Source organism: Capronia epimyces, assembly GCF_000585565.1.
Source record: "Capronia epimyces CBS 606.96 chromosome Unknown aczIQ-supercont1.1, whole genome shotgun sequence".
Lineage (NCBI taxonomy): Eukaryota > Fungi > Ascomycota > Eurotiomycetes > Chaetothyriales > Herpotrichiellaceae > Capronia > Capronia epimyces.
The window spans coordinates 1,330,479-1,358,478 of NW_006912904.1; the positions used below are offsets into that span (position 1 = coordinate 1,330,479).

Here is a 28,000-nt window from a genome sequence, read left to right on the forward strand (position 1 = left end):
AGGACTGCAGTAATCAAGGAAGATATATCTATCTTTTTGATAGAAGCAACGTGCGGCTTCGTTGGGTATTCAGCAGCAAAAGTAGGTGGTGATCTTAAATATTTATCACACCGCGCGGGGAACAATCCCAGTGACGCGCATGTGAGCACTCCGCGTGTCTTCTGTGTTAATCCATCATTTTCTGCCTTACTTACCTTCACCGCCTAGCACTTGCAACAAAGAATAGTCCTTTCCAAACTTTCTGAGGTTGACATATGACCGCGCACATATCCATAAAAGACTGACTGACGACATGATGGCCCCCTGACCGACGATGGCTACGACAAAGGCCCGGACGACAAGTTCACTTATCAGGTCGTGCCGGTCAAGATGAGTAGTCGCTTTTATGTTTGTTTATAGACTGTACCTCTCCTCCGACCCAAACTGACTGCGATTAGTTTGGTGGCTCAGACTCAGGTTCTGATGTGGGCGACAACGATGCGCCACTGCCGTTCCCAAAGCCAATAGACCGCTCAGACTTCCTCACTCCCGATTTCGATCCCACTAGGTTCTTGTCTAGCTTGTCTGATCGCTTTCAGACGCTGGAAGATCTCCAGACTGAGTTACGTGACCTGAGCCACACACTCAACAAAGAACTGGTGGATTTGGTCAATGACAACTATCAAGAATTCCTCTCTTTGGGCAGCACTCTGTCGGGTGGCGAGGAGAAGATCGAAGACATTCGAGTCGGGATGCTAGGGTTTCAACGAGACATCAAAGCTGTCAGAGAAAAGGTCGATGCGAGAAGGTTAGAGGTGACGGAACTACTGAAACAGAAGAAAGTACTCAAGCAAGAGGTTGGTGTGGGACGGGCACTGCTTGAGCTGGCAGAGCGTTTAGACCAGTTAGAAGGGAAGTTAAACATTTCCCGTGGCAGGGCCTCAGATCCATCAGATGGAAAATTTCAGGAAGAAGATATACAATGGGGTGAAGAGTGGACGGAGATGGTCGTCAGTGAAAGTGACGAAGAATATGACTCGGATGAAGGCGCTGTGCTGTCGCCCAGACTGAGGCGGAGGATTGAAGAATTTCTGATTCTGAAACATCTCGCCGGCAGGCACAGCCCGCGTCATCCTTTTATATTGGCTCAGGAACCCCGGATGAGGAAAATCCAGGAGATTTTGTTGTCCGACCTCGATCTTACTATCAAGGGAGAACCCGAGGGCAAGACCAAACAACAGGTGCTGCAGGTTCGCACTGCCGTGGAGCATTGATATATGCGAGCGGTACCAAGTCCATGGAGTTTTGTTGAGACCAAATTCATCGCCTTCCATTACACCAATGATAGAATACACTCATAAGCAGGGACAGGTATTTGTTCAAGAGCTTTCATGCCACAGCCAGTTCACGCGGAGTCGGCGCCCCTGGTTCTGCTCTGTAGAAGTCGCCGCTGAGTGAAAAGCCGGGAGAATTCGTCGAGCTCAAGACCTAGGAGACATCAGTACCGACGCAGCATTTCGAGCTTCACTGGACGTACCACTTCGGAGATCTGTTTGACAATCTGATCGCTCAGAGCAGCGGAATCCTTCTTGACCGCATTCACATAGGCTTTGACATTGTCCCTTAGCTGCTCCGGGGTGAAGTTGAGCCGGCCAACAGCCATCCGAACAACACCCTGACGTTCTCTGTACACGCTCCCACCCAGCATGTTCTTGACTGCCTGACCCGGGTTATCTACAACCGTGCCGAGCTTGACACTGGGCATTAAACCTCGGGGGCCCAAAATCCTTGCCAGGCCCTCCTTGTTCAGTTTCGGGAGAGATGTAGAAACAGCTAAGCATCTGTCGAAATCGATCTTTCCTTCCTTAATTCTCGCAAAGATCTCTTCCTCGCCTACCAAGGCTGCACCTGCTGCTCGTGCCTGTTTTGCAGCAGGAGAATCGGGAGGGCAGATGACGGCAACTCTGATGTCCGTTTTGACGGCATGGGGTAGCTGAATCTGGTTTCTGACGACGGGCCCATCCTTCCTCGTTCGGAGTTTGATATGAATGTCGTATTTCGGAATGTCGGCATCGTGCCCAACTTCAAAGGCCTTGATATAGCTTCAATCCGTGTCAGCAGGTGTGGAAGACCGGTCGCAAAGAACACCACATACCGCATCGCTTCACAGAGTGTGAACTGTTCCATTTCCTTCAGATCGTACTGCTTGTACATTTGATGCTTCTTCTTTCTCCTTTTGGCCTTCTCCTTAGCAGCCTTGTCTTTGGACCCGCCACCTTGTCGAGGAGCGAAAAGTATGGGGACGGAAGAGAAGGATCGACATCCTGTTCGTGGCGTGGTCGTGAAAGGGGCAAGGAACGAAGAGGTTGTTGATCTGCAAAGAGTTCGAGAGGCCAGAGACAGCCCTCGCGGCATTTCCATGGCCGCAGTGATAGAAACACTGACAAAGAGGTGTTCTAGATTTCCATTGACACCGAAAGTTCATACAACCAGCTCCGACGTCTAGAGCCTGATCTCGGCGTCAATTCGCGCTATGCTTGTCTTGGCAGGTTTGCCGGGTTTGAAATTTGTGAGAATCTCGTAAGGCTGCAGTCGCCGCCATCCCCGCGCAAGGCTGGTTGGGCCAACGTGCGAGAAAAGTTGCAACTTGACTCATTAGCATCTGTCCTCGCCTCTCTTCCACCTCTCGACCTTTATTGCCCTCCAACTTACCATCTGCAGCCCAATATGGCGACGAAAAACCCCCCCAAGCCTAAAAAGGCCCCCAAGGTCAAGCAAATGGAGCTTCCAAACGCTGATGCCGGCGTCGTGACCCGATTTCCACCAGAGCCCTCAGGTTACCTACACATAGGCCACTCCAAGGCGGCTCTCCTCAATGACTACTTTGCGCACATTCAATACCCGGGAGGAAAACTGATTCTTCGCTTCGACGACACCAATACTGAGAAAGAGAACGCTGAGTATCAAGACGCAATCCGGGAAGACGTGGCACTGCTGGGGATCAAGCCAGACGTGATCTCCTACACAAGTGACTATTTCGACCAAATTGACGAGTACTGTGTCAAGATCATCAAAGCAGGCAAGGCGTTTGCCGACGACACTCCTGGTGATGTTATGAGTGCTCAGAGGATGGCCCGAGAGCCTAGTGTCCACCGCGACGACAGTATTGAGGAAAACCTCGCCAGATATGAGGAGATGAAGAAGGGAACGGAGGAAGGACGAAGATGGTGCATTCGAGCGAAAATATCACACGCCAATAATAATGCCTCTTTGAGAGACCCGGTCATCTTCCGCTGTCCGAAAAACCAGACCCTTCATCATCGGACCGGGGACAAATATAAGGCCTACCCTACATACCAATTCGCTTGCCCCGTCGTTGACTCTCTCGAAGGAGTGACTCATGCCTTGAGAACAACCGAATACAACGATCAAGACGCTCAGTATAAATGGATCCTGAAAGCATTGGAACTGAGAGCTCCATTTATCTGGACCTTCTCCAAAATCCAATTTATACGCACACTCATGTCCAAGCGTAAACTGACTAAGCTGGTGGATGCTGGTGTTGTGTCCGGCTGGGATGATCCACGCTTTCCAACTGTCCGCGGCATCAGACGACGGGGTATGACTATTGAAGGCCTCAGAGATTTCATGGTGAGCCAAGGACCTAGCAAGAACGTTGTCAACATGGACTGGCATACCATTTGGACCATGAACAAGAAGGTGATCGATCTGCAAGCGGGGCGATATACTGCCATTGACACCAAGCATGTCGTGTGCAAGATCAAAGGCCTGAAGGATGATCCTTACTCTGAGATGAAACCCAAACATGCAAAGTACGATTTGGGACAGAAGAAAGTTGTCTACAGTTCGAATGTCCTCATAGAACAGGAAGATGCTCGAACTTTTGCCAAAGATGAGGAGATCACACTCATGAATTGGGGCAACGCTTACGTCCGAAACATTCAGTACGAGAAAACGAGTGGCAAGAGTGACATTGCCGATGGTGTCGATGCTTTGGGGAATGTTAGCTCAATAGAACTTGAGCTTCATCTCGACGGCGACTTCAAGGCGACAAAGAAGAAGATTACATGGTTATCTAAGGACCAAGATCTTGTTCCTGTCGAACTGGTGGACTTCGACCATCTCTTGAGCAAAGACAAGCTGACCGAAGAGGAGGAAGAGCATTGGGAGGATTTCTTGACGCCAAAGACCGAGTTCAGATCGTCCGCCCTGGCAGATTGCAATGTGTGGGATGTGAAGGTCGACGACGTGATCCAGTTCGACCGAAAGGGATATTTCCGATGTGACAAAGCTGCTACCAAGGAATCGCCGGGCGAGTTCTTCAAGATTCCAAGTGGAAAGGAATAGTACCAACCTTGCAAGAATATGGAGACGATTCCAGGATTGATTCCCAAGTAGTTCAATTGATCGACTCCTACAAGAGGCCTTCATCCAGCGGGACTCGACTACTGCATCAGAGTCGTTGACGATACAGAGAGATAAATAGATGAAAAAGAAGGCATTGTTATCTGGCGACAGCCTGCTCGAATACTTTGCTGATCGGAGTTTACCGCAAACACTTCCCTCCCTTTCGATAACGACTAATGTGCACAGATAATATGAATCACCAGTCATTAGAATAGAGAACACCTTAGGGTAAGTCTACCCTTCACATTTGTTTCCTTGCTTTGTCCCAAGTCTTTGTTGCTTCACAAGTATACACCTTGTTTATCGTGGTCAAATCGACCCTGAAGGCTCTCTATATATGTGATCATTATCTTAGTGGACAACAACCCTACGCCCTGGTCAATGTTCGGAGATGGATCTTGATCTCATAGTCCAGAATGCAACGATAGTGCGCCTCTAACCGAGCCTGCCCATCGATGAGTCCCTCTGACACGTTTACAGGTCACAGCAACAGAAGTACTACAACCTGGTCTTTCAATCGGCATCAAAGCAGGCATTATTGTCGCCATTGCCCTCTTCCTCCCAGCAGGCCCTCAAACGACGGTCATCGATGCAGAGGGCGCCTATGTGACTCCTGGCGGCGTGGATACTCACGTTCATCTGGACCAGGACAATGCTCCTACGGGCGACAAATGGCTTAGTGGATCACGTTCCGCCCTGGCTGGGGGGAACACCACAATCCTCGCCTTCGCAACACAGAGGCGCACTGACGAATCTTTGTTCCCTGTCGTGGAAGAATACCACAACCGGGCTAGAAACCAGAGTTATGTGGACTACGGGTTCCATTTGATCTTGACCAGGCCTACAGAGTCAATCCTGGAAAACGAGCTGCAGGTGATGGTCGAGCGTGAAGGAATAACTAGTGTTAAGCTCTACATGACTTATCCGGCCATGAAGCTCGGCGACGGAGATATGCTGGAAATTATGATGCGAGCGAGACAGTTGGGAATGACCACCATGATACATGCCGAGAACAGTGACATGATTGACATGTACGTGCTCTAGCCCGGACACCCTGATGATTCTGCTGTTGCTCCTGAAGAGCGCCGAGCGAATGAAAGAAAAGGAGCTACTTGTTAACAACCACTACGACCACAGGATTACCACGCGCCTGCTCAAGTACCACCGCACTCAGCCCAAGTACCATGCGATCGCGCGCCCACAGATCGCCGAGGCTGAAGCGACCAACCGGGCCATCTCCCTTGCGACAGTAGCGTCCACCCCAATCTTGATCGTCCACATGTCTTCGCCAGTCGCGTTGTCCCACGCCCGCAAAGCACAATCCAAGTCTCTGCTACCCGTTCATGCTGAGACGTGCCCGCATTACCTGTACCTTCTGTCATCGCAGCTGGCGGCGACGAGCATCGCAACGCTGGACGAGCACGGCCACAGTCACGAGCTAGAGGACGAATGGGCCGGGGCGAGGCACGTATGCGCTCCTCCATTACGCCACTCTGAAGACGACCTACAAAGCGTATGGGATAGTGTGAACAACGGCACCATCACCGTTATATCGTCTGACCATGCTCCTTCCCTATACAACTCCGCCGGGGGCAAAAGAAAACCTTTAGTTGACGCGAAGGCGACGAATTCTGTACCCACGTTCGTGCAGATCCCTAATGGTCTCCCCGGCGTTGAGACAAGGCTACCGATCCTGTTCTCCGCGGCGACTGATACTTCGGCGCCCGCAGCAAGGCGGCTGTCGCTGCCGAGGTTTGTGGAACTCACTTCGACTAATCCGGCAAAGATGTACGGTCTCGCGGGCAAAAAGGGCAGCATTGCACCAGGATACGATGCTGACTTGGTCATCTGGTACCCGAGTGGCCATGCGGATGCTGCGACGACAGTCTCGAATGGACTGCTCCATCATTGTATTGACTATACGCCGTTTGAGGGCATTAAAGTGTGCAATTGGCCGAGATTTGTGGTGTTGAGGGGCGAGGTGAAATGGAACAGAGACGTAGAGCTTAGCCAGGGACATGGAGAAGGCATCCTGGGGCAGCCAACCGATGGACAGTTCTTGAAGAGAGCAAAAGGCCAGGTGCTGGTGGGAAGGCTGGGTCAAACGCCACCAGGGATGATGGCGGGAGAGCTAAATGAGTGGATGGAACCCGTACCGTAAAACAAAAGAGGACTACAGTGCCATACAGAGGGTGAAAGAGCATGCGTGCATAGACTAGAGATCAAACTATATGCGTCCAATACTCTGCCCATTTGACCGTGCCGATTGCGCAAACAGGGGGGAAAAGGATACCGGGAGCCTCGTCGGGGAGTTGGTCGATTGTGATTGGTGGCTGGCCCCGAGCAGGTTATGTCAGCAGCCGCGATTTCAATGTGCAATGGTACCATCACATTTCGATTTCGATTTCGCCGCCAGAGCAGGCCGGTGATTTCTCCCCTCCTGTTTCCTACATCTGCGAGTTTCGCCCAGGGCCCCTTAAGAGCATTTCTAGGCGTTCACGTGGACGGCCTCCATTGCAGCTATGGCGAATGTCCTGAGAACCTCTGTGCGCAGGTTTGCAACTACCGCAGTGCGGGCCGCAGCTGCGGAATCCCTCAACGCCTACGGGGTCCGAGTCTCCCAAGCTCAAGGGGTGGTCGACGGACTGACTGGAGGTGCGAGTCGAGCATGAGCAAAACATTCACCTCCCCTACTAACCGCCTGACTATATAGCTATCGGCAATACACCACTAATCAAACTCAAGAAGCTCTCTGCGCAAACCGGCTGCAACGTCCTAGGCAAAGCCGAGTTCCAAAACCCTGGCGGCAGCGTCAAAGATCGAGCTGCGCTCTACGTGGTCAAGGATGCTGAAGAGCGGGGTCTCCTCAAACCAGGAGGCACAGTGGTCGAAGGCACCGCCGGGAATACAGGCATTGGTCTTGCGCACGTGTGCAGGTCACGAGGATACAACCTGGTCATCTACATGCCCAACACTCAATCACAAGGCAAGATCGACCTTCTGAGGTTGCTTGGTGCTGAGGTCTATCCCGTGCCGGCCGTGGCATGGGAGAACCCGGAAAATTACAACTGGCAAGCAAAGCGGCACGCGGAAAGACTCCAGAAGGAGGACCCCGAACACGGCGCAGTCTGGACCAACCAGTTCGACAACGTCGCCAACCGACGAGCGCACATCGAGACGACAGGTCCGGAAATATGGGCGCAGACCGAGGGCAAAATCGATGCCTTCACATGCGCGACTGGCACGGGAGGCACTCTGGCCGGCACGACGCGGTTTCTGAAAGATGTTAGCAACGGTTCGGTCAAGTCCTTCCTTGCTGACCCGCCTGGCTCGGTTCTGTATTCATACATCACTTCTGGAGGTCAGCTCCAGGAGCGGTCGGGCAGCAGTATCACCGAAGGCATTGGCCAAGGGCGAGTCACCGACAATCTGAAACAAGAAGTCGGCGAGCTGGACGGCGCCTTACATATCTCGGACGAGAAGAGCATTGAGATGGTCTATCGCTGTCTCGATGAAGAGGGGCTGTACCTCGGAGCCAGCAGTGCCTTGAACGTCGTAGCCGCCAAAGAAGTCGCCGAGAAATTGGGCCCGAATCACACCGTCGTTACTGTCCTCTGTGACGGCGCGTACAGATACGCAGACCGCCTGTTCAGCGACAAGTGGTTGAAGAGCAAGAACTTGAGAGGCGCAATTCCCAAGCACCTCGAGAAGTATATTGTCTTGCCATAAAATATCTGATTCCTCACTCGGTCCCGACGTCCTTGCGGGGACGACGTTCATCTGATCGATCGATCGCTCCCAGACTTGGACGAAGGCCGGACGGGTTGCTCTCAGTGATGTTGGCGCAGAGATCAGTCAAACGCTACGAGCGAACCAGAGGACATGAATTCGGCATTTGGTGTTCACTCGTATCAACACGAGACGCTTCAGGCTGACCTGCAGTATGGTCGTAGTAGCTGCGGTCGTTGTCGTGCACCGTCCCGGCTCAGTCTTGCGAGCTTATTTATGGAACCGAACACCATGGCATGCCTCGGGGACAGTTTCGAAATGTCTAACACGGAGTGGAGCCCATGGCCATGACCATGGCCTCTGAAATTTGTCCCGGTTGGAAGTTCTACTGGCGAGGCTGAGGATGCATAGTATACTAATCACCTATCTATCAATATGTAGTAGGCGCCCTGCTTTTGTATAGGGCGCGATCGACGCCAGAAAAGAGACAACCCGATGGGCCGCAGACGTGGTGTGACGATGGAATGCAACCCGGATGGACAAAATGCTCATATAGTGTTACGCTTCTCTCGCTTCTCCGTCAACCTGCACAGGGGCCAATGCTTCTGTTCCTTTCCCGCAACCCGGCCCGGCCTAATAGCCCGGCCTAGAATAAAGCCCATGGCCAATGCCACTGCCAAATGATCTCCATTGAATCAAAACGCCACGCCATTTAGTGCTTCGCGGTGACCTTATCCCCGGTGAGTTTTTCGACCGCTTCCTTGGCCCTAATCGGGGTTGTTAGCATGCGTCAGATACTTGGGCTCTTGATCGCGGTCAAGAGGAGGTGGAAAGGGCTTACATATCACCCAAAGCAACCATGCAGATGGTCTGCCAGATGCCGAGGCCAATGCGAGGAGTAACACCCCGATAGAGACCTTTGATGCCGTTGGAGTCGTAGATATATCGGAACGTCTTTGCGACGGTCAAGTTCTTGGGCCGGTTCGGGTCTTCGGTTTTGCTCTGCATCTCGACACGAATGACCTCGATCGGCTGGTTCCAGGCTGACAAGCCACCGCCGAGCCCGCTGGCCAGGATCTTTTCGTAGGCGTTGAGCTGTTCGCCATGCTCCTTCCCGGTGACTCTGCGGATGCCGGTCTCGGCCAGGCGCGAAAGGCCAAAGCGAGAACCCCAGTTGGTGGTCTGGCGGATGGCGACAGCGTTGACGCCCTTGTTGATGCCTCGGATACCGTCCTTTCGGTAGATGTCGGCGAACGTCTTGAACGTCGAGGGCGGCTTCACGCCCTGCGCGGCCAGTTTGTGCTGGGTGATTTCCACCGTCTTCATGCAGGTGCAGAATCCCATGGTGGCGTATGCCTGGGCCACACCGCCTACCATGCCCCCAGCAATCCCGGCGACAAAGTGGTTGGCTCCAAAGGTTTGGGCTCGGTATTCGGCTTCAGAGGCGACGAAGAGCAGCACGGCGCCCTTGGTCGAGGCTTCGATCCAGGCCCAAGGAATGAGGCCCTGGTAGTCTATCGATGCCCAAAAAGGTCAAGTCAGTCACCAATGTCCCCAAAAATGTGAAAAGCAATCGCTTAGCCCAGCTAGACATTAAGCCGAGGTCATTTATAAAGAACTTGAAATCTTTTCTCCTTTCGGGCTTGTAGCTGTTCCAATGTGTGTATATTTCGGGAAGTTGTTTTGCTTACATCCAAGGATACCACCGCGGCCCCATATCCTCGCCATGGCACCTGCAAAGGTGTCTTTTCGGTTGGCGGCCATGGTCGTCTTGATGACTTCCAACGGTTGTCCCAGCGTCGTGACCTCAAACAAGTTCAGCCCGGCACCCAGCAGCAGGTTGCTGAACTTGACAGGTTTCTTCTCGATACGGGGAACAACTGGGATCGGTTCCCCAGTCACTGCTTGAGCGGACATCGTAAGGAAGTGGTGACTATTGTCTGCCCTGACCAAGGGAGGAGCCGGCTTCGTCGCCTTGAGGAGTAGGTGTACGAGAAGGGGAACGAAGGAAAATGCGGACGGTGTGTTGTGTTATGGGTGATGATGATGATCCAAGGATAAATTCAAGACCAAGATTCAGCGACCCGTAATTAGGAAGAGGTTGCTTGACGCGCGGTGACGGGATTGTTGAGGAGCGGAGATTATGTGACTGGGGGTGCTGACGCTGGACAGATACGGGAATACACAATTCAGATACGGAGTACGGAGTACGAGGTTTGGCACCCGATATTGATTCAGCCGAGTCGGTGACCGGGCCAGAGTAATTGGCGAACCAAACACAGCATCACTGCCCAGGTATTACTGTACCATTATCGTGCTTCGGCGCAGGCATCCCTCGATGTCATTTCACCATTCCCCCATGTTCAATGTTGGGGCTAAAAGAGGCCTAGTCCGCCGTCTCGGGTGTGTTGAGCGCACGGTGACTCTCACCCTGAAGCCACCCCGTGCCTATTCTTGCTACTGAACCCTAGTCTTACGGGCTTAGGCCTCCTATTAGGTGCTTACAGTGGCTGAGGGTGGGCCGGTTGGTACCGTCCGGCGACCCAACAGTAAACGGCCATCTCAACATGGAAGAAGGAAAAAAAGTTTAGCTGGAGACCAGCTGTCTCAAGTGTAGGACATCCGTGCACTGCAGTGAGATTCGAGTGCTACACGGCTGTAAGGATACAGTGTAAGCTGTCCCACCCTTTGGGCGCCTGGTCACGGCCTGCGCCCCCAGATGTCCCTCCGCCGTGCAAAAAAAAAGGGACCTTACGAAGCACAGCACAGAGAACTCAAAGACGGCCTCGCAATCCAAGAACTTTCGTCAATCACAATGCAGTGGCATATTGACTGGCTCAATCCACAACTGACCATAGCCGGGCTCCAGCCGTCCATCCCCATTCCCCATGTAGACCTACAAAGTTCTCTTGCTGTACATCGCTTGCTTGTTGAATCTTCCAGACCATTCCCATCACAATGTAGCTCCAACCAGCTTGGCGTAAGCTTCCGTGCTGAAAGACTTGGGTCGTTCGATCGGAGCACCTAGGGCGCGGTCGATAATAAGCTGCGGCAGGACACCAAGAGCGCGGGAGACGCCGAAGAGAACAGTGTAGTAGTTAGCTTCGGTCAACCCGTAGTATTGGAGGAGGACACCGGAGTGCTAGATAGTCAGGTCAGTCAAGAAGCATTCGTTGGCGAATTCGGGTACGACTTACAGCATCGACGTTGGGGAATGGGTTCTTGGTCTTGCCATGCTCGGTCAAGACACCTGGAGCAATCTTGTAGACCTGGCTGACAAGCTGGAACATTGGGTCGTTGGGTAGTTTACGAAGAGCAAACTCGCGCTGCGAGACGTAGCGAGGGTCAGTCTTGCGGAGAACTGCGTGACCGTAGCCAGGAACCACACGGCCGGCGTTGAGAGTGGACCAGAGATAGTCAGTGATGGCCTTGTCGCTGAGGTCGTCGCCAATGGTCTCCTTCATCTTGGTGAGCCAGTTCAAGACTTCCTGGTTGGCCAATCCGTGAAGAGGCCCGGCCAGGCCGTTGAGACCGGCCGCAAAAGACAGGTAGGGGGAGCTCAGGGCACTGCCGACCAGATGAGTGGTGTGGGCGCTCACATTGCCGCCCTCATGATCGGAGTGGATTGTGAGGTAAAGGCGCATGAGCTCGACAAAGTCATGGTTGTCACCAAATCCAAGCTGGTTGGCCAGGTTGAAGGAATAGTCCTTATCTTTCTGAATCGGGGCAACCTTGCCATCCTTGTATGCATTGCGGTAGATCTTGGCTGCGACGGTAGGTAGCTTCGCGATCAGGTTCATCGAGTCCTCGAAGGTGTAGCTCCAGTATTCCTTCTTGTTAATGCCCTTGGCGTAGGCTTTGGCAAACTCGGAGGTGTGTTCGAGGGCGGCCACGGCGATGGAAAATTGAGCCATGGGGTGCATGTCCGTAGGGCAGCGGTCAATGAGCTCCTCAACGAACTTGGGGAGATCTGAACGGGCAGCCCAGTCGGCAGACAGATCCTTGACCTGTTGCTCGCTGGGGACTTCGCCGGTCAAGAGCAGCCAGAACAACCCTTCTGGCAGAGGCTCCTCACCACCAGGAGCCTTTGGAAGGACTTCCTGGCATTCCGGAATGGTTTTCCCACGGAATCTGATACCCTCTTCTGAGTCGAGGACGGAACCTTCCCAGACCAGCGACTTGATGCCTCGAGCACCACCGTAGACTTGATCAAGAGTGACCTCGCCAATGACCTTATTGCCATAGTCTTTTCGCAGCTTCTTGACCTTCTCGACCTCCCCGGGAAGCTTAGCGGCGAAGACTTCTTTCAGAGACTGGACAGAAATTGGGTTAGTACCAAGGTTTCAAGGGTCCGGCGTATGCTTACTTGAGTGCTTGCGCAGCGAACACCATTGAAGGCAGATTTCTGGACGAGGGGTCTCGACGAGCGGAGTAGCGAGCTCCCAAATCGAAGCGACGAAGCCATGGTAGTAGGAGTGGGAAGGACAGAAACCGGCCAAGTGAAGAAACAACAAGTGGGAGAGCAGGAGGACAATCAGTTGGAGAAACAGCTGAGCAGTGATGATGATAGGGAAGAAGCTACTGTATTTACCTCAAGCAGATGGGCACCAGAAAGATTTGACGGGCCTCCGGGCTCGGAAGAACTTCCCTTCAATGCCACCGCTGTCGAGATCTGTACGGAGTAAGGTATTATCCATCCCTTGACCAGTCGAAGCCAATCACGGCCTCTCTCGCACAGTGGTAGCTCAGGGTTCATTCAATAATAATCCCGCCGGGGCTTGTGCTACTTCTACTGGGGGGCCGGCAAATCGGCCGGGGCGCGCACAGCAACAGGCCTGAGCCAAGCAGCTCTGCGAACTTGAAAGTGGGTTGCATAAATGTCGCAGTCCGAAATAACGCCCAGTCACGTGCATAGGGCTGCTGCAAAGTTCAAACCAGCTTGAAGTGAGGAGTCCGCGCCAAATTGCCTGCCTGCCTGCCTGCCTGCGCCACGCCTCGCCTGTGCTGTATCACTACGTCTGCGCTTCCCAGAGTCTGTTCAAATCTCCGCTTCTTCTCTTCCAACCTCTTACCAACTTCATCACTCGTCCACCACCCACCCCCCTCGACTTCAACCTCATCCTCCCATCTCTGCGCACGTAGCGCCATCAGTCTTCTGTAATCTCATCTTCCCCGGAGTATCTCTCTCTCGTTGCGTCTGGCCGATAGTATTCCTCGCCCTCTCGGTGTTGCCATCCCGCAGGAGCTGCTAGCCACTCGGACTGTAGAGAAGTCTGCGTCGTCTTGGTTGTCGCAGGAAAGAGAAAGCCACACAACTTCGTCTGGCCTCATTCTACTTCACTTCATTGTACTCCGAGTCTGTAAGGCCTCTTGTGGGAACCGTCTGACGCGTCGGCTGGTTTCCCACCTTGCCGCCTTCAGAATTTGCACCTGCCTCCAACCTAGCCAGCACCATTCTATTGCAAAGTATCCTTTGACGTCGACCCTGTAGGGAGATCTCGCTGGTCCACAATGTCTTCTGCAGTAGCGGAGCTGGACTCCATCTTGCAGTCCATGCTCAACCTGAAGCCGCCAGGAGTTTCTGGTTCGAAGATTACCTCCATCACCTCGCTCTGTACCGCCAATATCCAAGTATGTTTGCCAACTCTTTTGCCACCTGCGAAGCTTCATATGACTGACCCACCGTCTAGTCTGAGTCGGTCCTGATCCAGAAGATCTATACACATTTCAAAAAGACGCCGGGAACGCACAAACTGGGAGTACTCTATGTTGTAGACTCGGTAACGCGACAATGGGTAGATCAAGCCAGAAAGACGGGCCAACAACTCGGTAGCGGAGCCCCTGATGGTACCTTCGCCGCTGGGGTGACTCGAGTGACTGAATTACTGCCTGTGCTCATGAACGACATCATCGCAACAGCGCCAGAAGACCAAAAGGTATGATTATAAGTTCAGTACTACAGTGTCCGGATGCCGAGACAATGTATTGTCCACTAAATCAGATATTGCGCTTCCCGTGCCCGCTGCCACACACTCTTTGTCTTCACAGCTCGCGACTTTGTGCTCACAGTTTTATTTCTTCCAGGTCAAAATCAAGAAGCTCGTTGAGATATGGGAGCGCTCAAATACGTTTCCTACCCCTTTGCTCACATCGATCAAGGAAAAGCTTGACGCCCCAAGAGGTAAGCCGCTGTTGCATCTTGTCTGCAATGTAACGAGCTAGATCTAATCCCGTGGTAGTCTCAACTACGCCAGAGAAGTCGCCAGCGCCTGGCTTCGTTCCCCTAGGTCAACCAGCCCCTAATCCCGCCTCTACAGCGCCACCTCAACAAGACACTTCAGCCATCCTCGAGGCCCTCAAGAATATGGCAAAGCAGAATGCTGCAGCACAGCCAGCCGCTCCCGCGCAATCTAGTTTGAATAATCTGTTAGGCACGCAGAATGGGACCGCTCCGTCGACCAGTACCGTAAACCCAGGCCTTGCTCCCGCTCCCGCTGCCGCCAATGGGCAGGCTGTAAACCCGCTCGGAGCTCTATTTGCTGGACTGAGTAATGGTGCACAAAATCAGAGTCCTGCGAATGTGCCTCAGAATCCGCTCAATGCGTTTCTTCCTCAGCCACAAGCTCCTGCTACGGTGCCACAAATGCCCGCTCTCTTAGGTCAAGATCCTCAAGCTCAGTTCCAAATTTTGCAGCACCTGGCTGCTTCAGGCGTGCCTCCAGAACAATGGGCTACTGCAATTCAATTGATCAACCTGCAAAGTGCCAATGCAAACATTGGCGGTGTGCCTGGCCTTCCCTTTCCGCCAGCTCTGCCAGCAAACAATTGGGCTGGTCAGCCGCCGGCAGGTCAGTCACGTGACTCCCATACTCGCTCACCTCCGAACCAGTATCGACGCCGGTCTCGCTCTCCGGGGTATGACACTGGCAGGCGCCGAGATATGTCTCCCAGGCGCCGCAGAGACAGCCCAGGCCCTGATCAGTACCGTAATGATCGTGATGGCAGGCGTGGCAACGACTATCGTCAACGCAGCCCGGCTGGTCGGAGACGTCGAACTTCGACACCACCCACAAGTGATTTCAAGCTGCCACCACCCGGCCCGAAGAACATAACTTTGGATCACTCTCTGCCAAAAGGTCACATCAAGGTATACAGTCGAACTTTATTTGTGGGTGGCGTCACCTCCAGTGAAGCACACTTGCGATCAATCTTCAGCAAGTACGGAATAGTTCAGACCTGCATTGTCAACGTGGACAAACGTCATGCCTTTGTGAAGATGATCAATCGTCGAGATGCAGAGAGTGCCCGCACTGGTTTAGAAGAGTACAAGGCTGGCGAGACGCAATTACGTGTAAGTAAATCAATTTGGCAACTCGAGGCAAGGTGGTTACTGACATGACATGTCTAGACTAAATGGGGCGTGGGTTTCGGACCACGTGACTGCAGCGACTACACGACCGGCATTAGCGTCATCCCCATCGAACGCTTGACAGATGCCGACCGCAAGTGGCTGGTGACGGCTGAATACGGTGGGACAGGTGGTCTTCCGATCGAACAGTATATGGTGGTTGAAGAACCCGACATCGAGATTGGTGCGGGCGTTTCCTCCAAAGGTATGAGAGATAATTCTAGTTGCTCGAGCAAGTTCTAACAGTGCCTGCAGCCATGAGCCGGCGCATTGCCACCGATCAGGGTGGTCGGCGGGGGCCAATATCTTCTCGCCAGCATTCCGGCCGCGACGATGGACATCGAGACGATGATCGCCGGGGGGATCGAAATGATAGACATTCGGCTTCCAGCAACACCGGTGGCGGTGGCATGGCAGCAATGCCCTTTCCAATGAACTTTGGAAATATGCCTAACGGCATGCCTGTCTTCGCAGGGGGGTTTCAATTCCCTCAATCCCAGCAACAGAACAAGCAGGATTAAACGCATACTAGGGTGCGATGGCACGGAGTGACACCAGCCTAGGGCAACCAGATTCCACCAACGTGGACGCCTTGGGTCTACGGGCTAGGATGATACCCCTGTACATGGTTGCTAAAACATATTGGCGTTGGGACAATGAGGAGGGCATTTTGTGGCTCCCCCGTGGTCCTTGTTGGCAAGGATGATGGTGGACTTCGCAATGTTGGGCCGCCCTGGTGGTGGCTAGCTATTACCTTCCTTCAAGCGGGCTCTCTTTCATGTACGACTGACAGTGCTAAAATCAATGCTAATGCTGACCTGCGGTGGAAGAACTGTGCGTCGTGCTCACCGTTCGTTATCCGTCCCAATGGGGAGAGTTGGAGGGGGGCTCAACAGCGCAGATTTTCCTAATCACACTTGAACTGCCTCTTGCTTGGCCAGCGTGAGGCTCGAGACGTCTGTTCAGCGTAGCACATTAAATCGACGCATTCTCGGTGCAGAACTCTTAGTTGGTGCATGGTCAGTCCCTCCCTCTACATGTTACAGCACGTGGGAGAGGTTAGAGTGGTAACACACCTCGTATCTCATTGGGCTCATAGACGTCGCACAAGAAAAGACCATACAGAAACCTGTTGGATAGACCATTGGGCGATAGTCTGCGCCCCAACTCAGGGGCCAGACGAGGCTTCTCATCCCTCACGGCAAAGAAGAGCGCACAGATTATGGCGCAAGGAGGACTGGCATGAGTCTGAGCAGTGGCAGCGGTTGGGGCGGTGGTGCGGATCGGCTACGAGGTCCACCAAGAAGTTACTAAATAGAATCGTTATCCACAAAGTTTGCGGGGAGGAACTCGGACTCTTCCATCATCATCATCATCAGTACTATTATGGCCTTCCTACAGTCTTCCGGGCAGCCTGTCTCTCGTCTGTTCTTTACTCCTATCCGTTCCTCCTGCGACGTCGCATACTGATACGACGTCAGCATTGCTTCCAGCTCGGCCTGCGTCGCCTGCTGTGGAGGCAACTGCATTCCGCGGTCCTTCCTAACCTCCCGCACACCGACCGCCGTTGCGTCCTCGCTCCTCAGTCAAATACGATCTCTGCCTCCGCGCTTCCTCATGGAGTTGACATAGCGCCACCCTATCTACACCTCCCTATCTTACTCAATATGGTAGACATACCCTCCGACATCAGTTCGGCGGGATCCGTTTCCAAAAAGCACCCATCTCAGGTCCATGTGGATTCTACCCCCGACCTCACCTCTGAAAAGCCCTTCGATCACAATGGCAACGTTCTCGAGACCCGAAAGGCGTCGAGGACAGAGAAGGATGATGATGACGAAGAAGAAGATGAGGATGTCGACGCGCTTATTGAAGAGCTGGAGTCCCTAGACCCTGACGCCGAGCTGGAAGCCGAGATTGAGACTGTGGTAGGCACGAGGAACGTGCCAGAAGAAATGCTTCAGACAGACCCACGCGTGGGCCTGATAGAGCCGGAGGTGGTGGCGAGACGCAAGAAGTACGGACTTAACCAAATGAAGGAGGAAAAGGAGAACCTGCTATTGAAGTTCTTGGGTTACTTCGTCGGTCCGATTCAATTCGTCATGGAGGTACGGACTCTATCCCCACCATACCCACCCCTATATCGCCAGTACTCAAACTGATATCTTGTGGTATAGGCCGCTGCCATCCTTGCCGCCGGTCTAGAAGACTGGGTTGACTTTGGAGTCATCTGTGCCCTCCTTCTCCTCAACGCCTCGGTCGGATTCATTCAGGAGTTCCAAGCCGGGTCAATCGTAGAGGAGTTGAAGAAGACTCTTGCTCTGAAGGCTGTTGTCCTCCGCGAAGGTCGCTTAATCGAAATCGAGTCCCCAATGGTAGTGCCCGGGGACATCCTGCAGCTCGAAGAAGGCACCATCATACCCGCCGATGGCCGCATTGTGACCGAGGACGCCTATCTACAAGTCGATCAATCTTCCATCACGGGCGAGTCTCTTGCTATTGACAAGACTCTAGGGGACACTTGCTATGCTTCGTCGGCAGTCAAGCGAGGTTCCTGCTTCATGGTTGTTACGGCGACTGGAGACAATACTTTTGTTGGTCGAGCGGCTGCGTTGGTCAATGAAGCATCTGGCGGCTCTGGTCATTTTACTGAGGTTCTCAATGGAATTGGCACTGTTCTCCTCGCCCTCGTTGTCTTTACGCTCCTGGTGGTCTGGATTTCATCGTTTTATCGGTCCAATAGTATCGTCACAATTCTTCGGTTTACTCTGGCAATCACAATTATCGGCGTGCCTGTTGGTCTCCCGGCCGTCGTCACCACCACTATGGCTGTTGGCGCGGCTTACCTTGCGAAGAAGAAGGCCATAGTTCAAAAACTTTCCGCCATTGAGTCGCTGGCGGGCGTGGAGATTCTCTGCACAGACAAAACAGGCACATTGACAAAGAACAAACTCTCCCTGCACGAACCGTACACCGTTCAAGGTGTGGATCCCGAAGACCTTATGCTTACTGCATGCCTTGCTGCCTCAAGGAAGAAAAAGGGCATGGATGCCATCGATAAAGCCTTTCTCAAAGCACTCCGGTATTATCCGCGAGCAAAGCAGGCTTTGTCCAAGTACAAGATGGTCCAATTCTCCCCATTCGACCCGGTCTCGAAAAAGGTCAGTGCCGTTGTCGAATCGCCTCAGGGGGAACGCATAATCTGCGTCAAGGGTGCCCCCCTCTTCGTCCTTCGGACCGTCCAGGATGATAACCAAATTCCTGAAGAGATTGATATTGCATACAAGAACAAGGTTGCAGAGTTCGCTACTAGGGGTTTCCGATCTCTGGGTGTTGCACGGAAGCGCGGGGACAGCTCGTGGGAGTTGTTAGGAATCATGCCCTGTGCCGACCCTCCTCGGTATGATACTGCAAAGACAATCAACGAAGCAAAGTCGTTGGGGCTTTCGATCAAAATGTTGACCGGTGACGCTGTTGGGATTGCCCGAGAGACCTCTCGACAACTTGGACTGGGCACCAATGTTTTCAATGCAGAACGACTTGGGCTCGCCGGAGGTGGTACCATGCCAGGCTCTGAGGTGTATGACTTCGTCGAAGCTGCCGATGGGTTTGCCGAGGTCTTCCCGCAGCACAAATATAACGTTGTGGAGATCTTGCAGCAACGAGGATATCTCGTGGCCATGACTGGCGACGGTGTCAATGATGCTCCTTCATTGAAGAAGGCGGACACGGGCATTGCGGTGGAAGGGGCATCCGATGCAGCTCGGTCGGCCGCCGATATAGTCTTCCTTGCCCCTGGACTCTCGGCCATTATTGACGCGCTCAAGACGTCTCGACAAATCTTTCATCGGATGTATGCATACGTTGTCTACCGCATTGCACTATCGTTGCACCTGGAGATCTTCCTCGGCCTGTGGATCGCTATCCTCAACCGGTCCCTCAACCTGAAGCTGGTGGTCTTCATTGCCATTTTTGCCGACATTGCGACACTGGCAATTGCGTATGACAATGCGCCGTATTCGAGAACGCCTGTCAAATGGAATCTGCCAAAACTATGGGGCATGTCCATTCTATTAGGAATCGTCCTCGCTGCAGGTACCTGGATAGCGCTCACGACGATGATCGTTGGCGGCGAAAATGGAGGCATCGTGCAAAACTTTGGCCATATTGACGCTGTGCTGTTTCTTCAAATCTCCCTATCTGAAAATTGGTTGATCTTCATCACTCGGGCAAACGGGCCTTTCTGGTCCAGCATTCCCTCATGGCAACTCACCGGAGCGATATTGCTTGTAGACATTCTCGCCACCTTTTTCTGTCTGTTCGGATGGTTCGTTGGTGGACACCAGACCAGCATTGTGGCTGTGGTCAGGATATGGTTGTATTCCTTTGGAGTCTTTTGTGTAATGGCTGGGGTTTATTACCTGCTGCAGGACAGCGTGACGTTTGATGATATTGTGCATGGAAGAAGATCACGGAGCAACAAGGTGCTGAAGAAAAGGGACATGGAGGATTTCCGTGAGTTTCCATTTGATCGCATCCAGCACGAGATGTCAACTAACCCAGCCTCTAGTTGTGTCGTTGAATCGCGTGTCCACCCAGCATGAGAAGGTTGCCTGATAGCAATCCGTTTGCTATTGGCTGAATCTACACGATCAACGGCAACAGAAACACCGACGAGTCTGCCCATCTCACAGATCAATTCCCAAACATTGGACGGCAATAGACTGGGCACGGGCACCAGGAGATCCAGAGCATCCGCGGTGCAATAAGCTTCAATCATGGAGGCAGATCGTCCAAGGAGCCCAAGGGGGTGTCTACCAACCCTCCACCAGGAGGGACCATCTCTGGGACGTCAAAAGAGGTCTGGGAAGCGGCTTGGGACGGATACCTAGTCTTATCCTTATACTGGGGAGGTTTTTATCCATTCATCATCTCTCTTTGTGGTGCGGTAAGCTGTGCTGCCAATAGACCGGGAGGGTGAGATTCCTTTTTTGGAAATTTGGAGAGCTCACGCGGCTGATACCGAGAGCTAGGAGCGACGGGGAGGTTGATGTTGATGCTGCTACTGATACCCAATTCACATGATTATTTTTTCCCTCTCCATGAGACGAATTGCGCGATACCCAGTACGAGATCCGTTTTCTGACATTGATCGACGGCGCTATATTATGGATTGAGTGTATTTGTGCGGTTTTGCGAGGGACGGTGGAGGTAATTGAGACTGCCGTGGCATTCTTCAGAGAGAGGAAGGCCATGAAGGATAGATAGGCAATCGTGTCTATCAGACCATGATTTGCCTCGCAGCCAACTACAGTCTCATTGACAGTAGTTGCATTTCTCTCGACATCAACCCATGATGGACGCGGACATCGGACATGGACAACAACTTTGGGGGGAGGGGGTTGTTATATAAATGATATGATCTGCCTGCCCGTTTCCTCGTATTTAGTCAAGTCTCTCTACCGGCGCCTTTGATATAGGGGAGGGTATGTCACAAGAAACCCATCAGCCTGCATTGGTTTGATATCTCCAGCATCGTCATGGGACAAGAACTGTTAAGCTTGCAAAGGTCCTTTCAGCCTCTACACTTCTTCGTGAACCTTATCACTCTTCAATCACTGGCATATGTCTTTCAACCTCTACACTCCTTTGGGAAGCGTATCACTCTTCAATCACTGGCATAAAGTATATTGGACAGACACTGAACACCATACCACAAGCAACGCCTCCAATCACTCAACCCGTACTCGTACAAAAGGTGGTGAAATTGGAGGCCCCTTAGCCCCCATCTGCAAGGATATTCCCCTAAGCCCTCGAGACTCAGGATCGCTCAGCTAGCGGCTTGTATATCCGCCGTTGGCGAACAGCGTTTGGCCTGTGATTCGACGAGCACAAGTGGTTAGCAGTTACGCTCTTCTGTCTTTAATACTCGCGTCTTTTTCTTTCTCTCTTCATCTTCAATACTCGCGTCTCTTTCTTTCTGGGGATGGGTTGTGGTCTCTTTCTTTCTGGGAATGGGTTGGGATGGGATGTGATGTGATGTGATAGGCCAACATGAGAATCCTCCTGACAAGCAAAGAAACCTCAAACAATGGACTATGGAATAGACAGCTTACCATTTATCCACGCTCCGTCGGTGCAGAGAAACTTGTAGATTGGGGCAATGTCACTGACGAGAGTGAGGCGGCCGGCGATGGCGTTGGATTTGTGGAACTCGACGGCCTCGGGAGTTTCTTGACCATAGAAGAATGCTGTGCGCGAGGAAGTTAGAATGATTGAGATCCTGCAATCTGGAACAAGTGCACGACGGTCCAAGATTGACATCGACGAGGGCCAAGCGTGGCAAGGGGGAATAATTGGACGTCTCGGTGTTTAACAATACTTACGAGTATCCTATGGTTCGAAGGAACGATTAGTTATGGTCTGATATGCCTGAAGTGTACAATGTAGAGACTTACCATCGGGCCGGGGGCAACAGCATTAACACTAATCCTTCTGGGCATCAATTCCTTGCTCAACCCCTTGGTGAAAAACTCGACAGGCGCCTTGGAGCCTTGGTAGCTCGTATACAGCCCCGTGTACGCGGCCAAGAGACTGGTGACGGTGTTGATGATCTTGCCGCCATCGCTGACGCGTTTGGCCGCCTCCTGAGTGATGAAGAAGGCCGACTTGGAGTTGACGGCGAACATTTCGTCGTATTCCTTCTCCGAGATGTCGGTTAGAGGCTTCTTGAGCACCTTCCCGACGGTGTTGATGACGATGTCGAGCTTGTTGCCGAAGTCCCTGGAAACGGCGTCGAACAGCTTCACCACGCCCGACGCGCTCGTCAGGTCGCCTTGGTATGTTTTGACAGTGATGCTGTGTTTCGACGCCAAGTCCGCCGCCAGCGACTCGGTCGATTCCTTCGACGAGGCAGAGTTGTAGTGCAAGGCCAGGTGGGCTCCGTCGGCGGCGAAGAGGGTGGCAATCGTGGCGCCGAGGTTCTTGCCGCCGCCGGTGATGAGGGTGACTTTACCGGAGAGTGACATTTTGGGGAGTGGTTTGTGTCTGGGTTGGTTTGGTTTGCTAGGAATTGAGCAGTAACGACCTAGAAGAGGTACAGCGTGGCTAGCCTAGGGAAATGCTTTGGCGATTGGGATGGCACCTTTGCCTTCTCGCAGCGCCACGTCAGGCATTCTTATATCCTCCCTTTCTGCCGATCTCATGGTCCGTGACTTGATCATGGCCGTATAAGGATGCTGCATGTGAAGTACCCTAGAATTGATTCTCAGCGGCTGTAACTTTGAGGCTTTGGACCACGGAGATGTTGAGCCGGCGGAATGCCTTAGCAGCCCCCGTGGAGTGGGCAGTAACCAATGAGGCTGGCAGATCTGCGAAGTCTGGGACCATCGGCCGGTGTCTAACTGCATGCGTGCAATGCAGGCGGCTAGCTTCCAAGTCTGAGGTGGGCACCAAGGGTGATCCGAGCTGTCTTCACGTCAAAGCAAAGGTTCAGCTGGCTCGGACCCTGCAGGGGTGGAATTACGCCATTGTGCAGAGTACAGCCTGGTGCTGCGTACTGGCGTGGTGTTCTTGCGATCCGGCGACAACGGACTCTCTTAGATTCCAATCGTTATCACGGCGTATGTGAGATTCCGCAGCTGTAACAAGATGGCTCGTCCGCTGCTCGAGTTTGTCAATGTCGCTCCCTTTCCCGGTGACAAAGCTCAGACCGCGCTCATCCGCCGGCAGGTTAGGTCACATGCTGCCTTCACATCACATGCCACCAGAGCTGCAGCTGCAGGAAGCGATACAGAAGGCCTCGGCCCTCATGCGTTGCAGAAGCCAGGTCACAGAAAAAGGCGCCGGCATCTGACCTGGACGTTCGAGATCCGACAGGACGAAGAAGTCGACGAACAAGAACAAGAGAGCGTACCAAGAGACCTAGCCCATCAGAGCAGTGACAGTGCCCTGCTCACCTCCCTCTCAGGAGCCCCCATGATTCCTGCATCCACAAGTCCGGTCTATCATCAGCCTTTCGTTTCGGTGGTTCTCCACAACTATCTTCAACATCTTGCTGTTGCCATTCCGGAAATCGACGGCGAGGGACGGCCGGCTTTGCTGAGGACACGTTGGTTTCCCATGGTTATCAACTCCCCCGTTATCTTCCAGGTGATCGTGCTGTTCTCAGCCTCCCACTACGCAGCGCAACGGCAAGATATGGCCTTTGCCCCAACCATCCTATCACTCAAACAGTGCGCCCTCAGGGGGATCATGCAGTCTCTATCGGCTTCGAAGGGTCTGGCCCGTGATGAACTTATTGCTGCAACCGCGAAGATGGCCAGTTACGAGGCAATCTGGGGCGAGGAGCAGGCCTACCATTGCCATATGAGAGGTGTGGAAGAGATGCTTCGAGGACGTGGCGGTCTTCAAACTCTCGGACTGGACGGCTTCCTCTCGCGACTACTGATTTTCATTGACACCAATTCCGCTTTCCTTCTCAACACACATTTGCACCTTCAGGATTCGTCATTCCCGCGATTGGAACCGTTTATTCTGCCCAACCTAAGCCGTTTCATCGGGGAAGTCGAATAAGAGATCTACGACTGCGGGAAAACTGCGCTCACTGTCTGAGAGGTTACTACGTGCGAGATGATCGGTCGTTTCTGTTGAGGTTATTAGCGACCAGAGAACCGTTACAGATGATGGGCAGGAGATTGAGGCGATACCATACCCCATCACGCACTGAAATCAGTCTTCGGTGAAGCGAGACCACAGAGGACAGAGGACAGAGTACGGATACTAGGGCAAGGTTCGGCGGCAAGTCCACTCACGTGATATCGCGTGACTAGCGCGGGGCAGGGCGCAGGCGCAGGTGCAGCTGCACGCGTTCAAGTTCTTCATTCACCTGCATCTGCGCTTCTGAGCAGAGCAGAGCAACCGCTGTATACTTACTGGTGCAAGACGGGGCCTGCACGGCATCCTGTGCGTGTAAGGCGAACGAAACAACACGAATTCAAAGCCAGATGCCGTGTCGAACCATTTCAATGGCTCCCGGCCACTAGGTGCACCAACAATGAATTCCTGTCGTGCTGACTTGGGATTGCTACATCCGTCCACGGCAGCTACCTCGGCTTCTGCAGCCAAATGGGCTTCAAGTTCTGCTGGTTTGTTGAACTTCTTGAGGACCTCGATGCTGCACGACAACTGAAACCCCTCTCATCGTCGCGCGCTTCAAGGCCGGAACATCACGTCGTGGACAAATGGTTCAAGGCGCACGGTCATCAGATCCCTCGGCATGGACCGTCCGCCGTGGCCTTTTTGTCCTGCATCTTCCCTGAACGCCTATCTCATCGAAGCTATGCCATGCAAGAGGCTCGCCTAGCCACGGTCATGGGACGTATCCTCCATCTTGGGATCGGACGAGCCAGCCGATTACGAAGGTGGCAGGAGTTACATCTAGATTTCCCGACCTGTCTGCAGCAGATCATGTCTGAGGCAGAAATGCCACTGCCTGAAGCTGGCGGTGAAGTCACACTGGAGGAGATCGATGAAGCCCTGCTACAGATAGCAGCGAACTCACCGTTTTCGTCACCCGAGATACGAAGTTCAGCCAATGACGCCTCTCCACACGATATCCTCCTTCCTATCGTCCGACGGCTTCAAAGCAAGGAAGCACGGTGGCTCGTCCACATGATCCTCAAGTCGTACAGTCCTGTTCAGATTCCAGAATGTCCCGTTATGTATGCCTTTCACTTCCTCCTGCCCGATATCCTGGCAGTACAGAACACCATCGAAGCGGCTGTGTCGATTTTGGGAGAGGAAGATATCAGGCCGCTTCCACCAAATCCACCGAAAGAACTGCGACCCCTGTTTCGCAAGGCTTGTGCAAGATACGTGGTGCCCAAACTTGGGGTCATGGTTCGGCGCCAGCCTTTCTATAAAGCCAGAAGTATTCGTCACTGCTGTCGTATGGCGACTCAGAGATCCATGAGCGTGGAGAGGAAATACGATGGGGAATACTGCCAGATACATATTGATCTATCGAAGGGAAAGCAAAATTGCATCCAGATCTTCTCCATAAGCGGCAAGGACTCAACCGAAGACCGGGTCCGCCTACACGGGGCAATCGCAGCAGGGTTGCGGCTGAACGAACCAGACAGCGGTGTCAAACGGAATTGTATAGTGGAGGGTGAACTGCTAGTATGGAGCCAGTCAAAGAAAGCCATCCAGCCGTTCCACGTCATCCGTAAGCATGTCATGCATGGCCTGAGATTCCTCGGCACTGAAGAAGATTCTCCGAGGGCGCCGGATGAGCAGCTGATGATTGTTTTTTATGATATATTGTTACTCGATGACAAGGTCCTGAGTAACGAACCCCACAATGAGCGACGAATGCTCCTGGAGGGCATCGTTAGGTCGATCGAGGGTGAGGCTGAGATCGGCCATCGCAAGGTCATCAATTTTGCGTCGAGAAGTGCCAAAAGTGAACTCCGCGAGTTCTTTGCTCATGCCATTAATGAGAGATGGGAGGGCTTTGTCCTCAAAGGCTGTAAAGACCCGTACTTATCATGGGGAGAGAGAAGCAGTGTCATCAAACTGAAAAAGGACTACATCGCGGGACTGGGTGACACGGTTGACCTTTGCATTGTTGGCGGTCGACGTGATCAGACGGTGGTTGACGAGCTGAAAGTTGGGGAGCTGTCCTGGACAGCCTTTCATCTTGCCTGCCTTGAGAACAGAGAGGCCGTACGGAGATTTAACGCTAAGCCTGTGTTCCGGATCTTGGATGTTTTATCGTACCACAATCTGTCAAGGGACAACATCCTGTATCTGAACAGGAGAGGCCAGTTCGTGCAAACGTCTTATTCAGAAATTACGCCCCATCTCGACGTGCGCATTGACCAAAAAGGAATCCGACCACCAACCGCCCTGTTTAAGAAGCCGTTCGTTGTTGAGGTCATGGGAGCCGGTTTTGAGAAGCCGTCCAACACGTCCTACTTTACTCTGCGGTTCCCTCGGGCTCTTAATATCAAGCTACACATGGATAGGTCGGTGGTCGAGACCAACACTTTCGAAGAAGTACAGGAGTTGGCCCACAAGAGTCTGACAGCACCCACGGACCCAGAGGACCTGGAGGAAGCAGGATGGCTTCGGCGACTGATCTTGGCGGACGGAAAAGGCCCGAATGTTGATGGCAATTCTCAAAGCACAAGTCCGTCGAAAAGTACTACGTCTGATCGAGTCAGCATTGAAGACTTGGATAGAGATGAACCGGGATGGCGAGACACAAGTCCCATTGCATCAACGAAGCGGACAGAAATGCCGATGGATCTGAGGTCTTCGGACTCAACAAGCACTCCAGGCACACCTGGGAAGGACTCAAAACGAACACTCGAGTTGTCACCATCCGGACCGGGCAGGAAAAGGCGCAAGTCACGTTGTGGCGCTCTCATCAACGGCGTGCCACTCGAGACAGGCGTAAAGGATGAATCCAATCGTGCTGTCTCGGCAAAGGCTTTGGTCCCTATTTCTTATGCCCGGCATAACCTGTTGTCTCTGATCCCACCTCTTGACCCTCCAGCAGTTTTCCGGTCTTCCAGAAAAACTCCGGCTCGATTGGGCGGTTCAGTTCGCACAAGGAACAAGAGACAGCCACTTTCAGAGATTGCAAATATCTCTCCGCCCAGTGTTCCGAAAGGAAAGGCACCAACAGACCTTTCGGCAGAAAACATGACCAGGATTGAGAAAGCTTGTGGCAATACTTCTATGCGGCTACGTGAGAAGGACAGGTCTGTCCAGGCGCCAAAGCGTAAACTTTGCCCGAGCTTGGTTATGTCCACGGAGTGCTTCATTAAGTTGATCCTGGACTCTTGCTGGGCTGACGTTAGCAATGACTCGGCTGGACTCGAGGCGCACTCGGCTCACACCTGTCTCACACACCGACGAGTGTACCTCAAGCTGATGAATCATGCGGGTGCGGGCTCTGAGGACCAGGTCGCTCACGAGATATTTGGTGTGTGCAGAGACATCAGGGAAGCATGGACCGCCCAACGAAATCGGGTTGAGCGTCAATGCACACACCTAACGCATGCTTCCGAGAAGAGAAACCACCAGAAGGCGATTATGATCTTCACACAGCGTATTGCGGAACATGATTTCCTTACTGGCCCGGGAGCCCGTCACTGCGACGTATGCGACATCTTGATGGATCCGCAAAGCCGCAAGTTCTTTCTGGCCTGTCACTTTCTCACCTTTGAAACCCAATTGCCGGGAAATGCTTCTGTGCACCAAGGGCCTGGCGTCAACGGCATTGCCAAAAATAAAGTGCAGAACGGCCACGAAGCGGCCCGCAAGGTTGAGACGATGTCTGCAAGCACGACCTTTGAATGGGAAGAAGCGACATCACGCCTCCCAGGCTGGCCATGAAGACGGCCGAGGCTGCAGTCCAGACGCAAGCGGAAAAAGCGATTCTAG

At 53.0% G+C, this 28,000-nt stretch overlaps 12 protein-coding genes across 12 annotated transcripts; 8 read left to right on the forward strand and 4 right to left on the reverse strand.

Moving 5' to 3' along the window:
* Nucleotides 1-369: 369 nt before the first annotated feature.
* Nucleotides 370-1,253, forward strand: A1O3_00502 (uncharacterized protein; the record flags this gene model as incomplete). Its single annotated transcript, XM_007730652.1, has 2 exons — nt 370-387; nt 438-1,253. 2 exons carry the CDS (start codon nt 370-372, stop codon nt 1,251-1,253), a joined length of 834 nt encoding a protein of 277 aa, XP_007728842.1.
* A 115-nt stretch (nt 1,254-1,368) lies between these two features.
* On the reverse strand, nt 1,369-2,400 carry A1O3_00503 (uncharacterized protein; the record flags this gene model as incomplete). Its single annotated transcript, XM_007730653.1, has 3 exons — nt 1,369-1,467; nt 1,517-2,081; nt 2,135-2,400. The coding sequence occupies 3 exons, from the start codon at nt 2,398-2,400 to the stop codon at nt 1,369-1,371; spliced, it is 930 nt and encodes a 309-aa protein (XP_007728843.1).
* A 306-nt stretch (nt 2,401-2,706) lies between these two features.
* On the forward strand, nt 2,707-4,347 carry A1O3_00504 (glutamyl-tRNA synthetase; the record flags this gene model as incomplete). The annotated part of the gene is made up of 1 exon (XM_007730654.1): nt 2,707-4,347. The coding sequence occupies one exon, from the start codon at nt 2,707-2,709 to the stop codon at nt 4,345-4,347; it is 1,641 nt and encodes a 546-aa protein (XP_007728844.1).
* A 451-nt stretch (nt 4,348-4,798) lies between these two features.
* A1O3_00505 (dihydropyrimidinase) lies at nt 4,799-6,568 on the forward strand (the record flags this gene model as incomplete). The annotated part of the gene is made up of 3 exons (XM_007730655.1): nt 4,799-4,834; nt 4,888-5,438; nt 5,545-6,568. 3 exons carry the CDS (start codon nt 4,799-4,801, stop codon nt 6,566-6,568), a joined length of 1,611 nt encoding a protein of 536 aa, XP_007728845.1.
* Nucleotides 6,569-6,929: 361 nt separating this feature from the next.
* A1O3_00506 (cysteine synthase) lies at nt 6,930-8,136 on the forward strand (the record flags this gene model as incomplete). The annotated part of the gene is made up of 2 exons (XM_007730656.1): nt 6,930-7,062; nt 7,121-8,136. The coding sequence occupies 2 exons, from the start codon at nt 6,930-6,932 to the stop codon at nt 8,134-8,136; spliced, it is 1,149 nt and encodes a 382-aa protein (XP_007728846.1).
* Nucleotides 8,137-8,848: 712 nt separating this feature from the next.
* Nucleotides 8,849-10,053, reverse strand: A1O3_00507 (mitochondrial DNA replication protein YHM2; the record flags this gene model as incomplete). The annotated part of the gene is made up of 3 exons (XM_007730657.1): nt 8,849-8,903; nt 8,978-9,650; nt 9,828-10,053. The coding sequence occupies 3 exons, from the start codon at nt 10,051-10,053 to the stop codon at nt 8,849-8,851; spliced, it is 954 nt and encodes a 317-aa protein (XP_007728847.1).
* A 1,036-nt stretch (nt 10,054-11,089) lies between these two features.
* On the reverse strand, nt 11,090-12,601 carry A1O3_00508 (citrate synthase, mitochondrial; the record flags this gene model as incomplete). Its single annotated transcript, XM_007730658.1, has 3 exons — nt 11,090-11,278; nt 11,334-12,449; nt 12,503-12,601. The coding sequence occupies 3 exons, from the start codon at nt 12,599-12,601 to the stop codon at nt 11,090-11,092; spliced, it is 1,404 nt and encodes a 467-aa protein (XP_007728848.1).
* Nucleotides 12,602-13,647: 1,046 nt separating this feature from the next.
* On the forward strand, nt 13,648-16,065 carry A1O3_00509 (uncharacterized protein; the record flags this gene model as incomplete). The annotated part of the gene is made up of 6 exons (XM_007730659.1): nt 13,648-13,767; nt 13,827-14,072; nt 14,221-14,317; nt 14,376-15,487; nt 15,545-15,749; nt 15,800-16,065. 6 exons carry the CDS (start codon nt 13,648-13,650, stop codon nt 16,063-16,065), a joined length of 2,046 nt encoding a protein of 681 aa, XP_007728849.1.
* Nucleotides 16,066-17,211: 1,146 nt separating this feature from the next.
* Nucleotides 17,212-20,161, forward strand: A1O3_00510 (plasma membrane ATPase; the record flags this gene model as incomplete). The annotated part of the gene is made up of 3 exons (XM_007730660.1): nt 17,212-17,652; nt 17,722-20,059; nt 20,115-20,161. 3 exons carry the CDS (start codon nt 17,212-17,214, stop codon nt 20,159-20,161), a joined length of 2,826 nt encoding a protein of 941 aa, XP_007728850.1.
* Nucleotides 20,162-21,640: 1,479 nt separating this feature from the next.
* Nucleotides 21,641-22,572, reverse strand: A1O3_00511 (alcohol dehydrogenase; the record flags this gene model as incomplete). Its single annotated transcript, XM_007730661.1, has 3 exons — nt 21,641-21,795; nt 21,931-21,937; nt 22,003-22,572. The coding sequence occupies 3 exons, from the start codon at nt 22,570-22,572 to the stop codon at nt 21,641-21,643; spliced, it is 732 nt and encodes a 243-aa protein (XP_007728851.1).
* Nucleotides 22,573-23,194: 622 nt separating this feature from the next.
* A1O3_00512 (uncharacterized protein) lies at nt 23,195-24,118 on the forward strand (the record flags this gene model as incomplete). Its single annotated transcript, XM_007730662.1, has 1 exon — nt 23,195-24,118. One exon carries the CDS (start codon nt 23,195-23,197, stop codon nt 24,116-24,118), a length of 924 nt encoding a protein of 307 aa, XP_007728852.1.
* Nucleotides 24,119-24,670: 552 nt separating this feature from the next.
* On the forward strand, nt 24,671-27,952 carry A1O3_00513 (uncharacterized protein; the record flags this gene model as incomplete). Its single annotated transcript, XM_007730663.1, has 1 exon — nt 24,671-27,952. One exon carries the CDS (start codon nt 24,671-24,673, stop codon nt 27,950-27,952), a length of 3,282 nt encoding a protein of 1,093 aa, XP_007728853.1.
* Nucleotides 27,953-28,000: the final 48 nt, after the last annotated feature.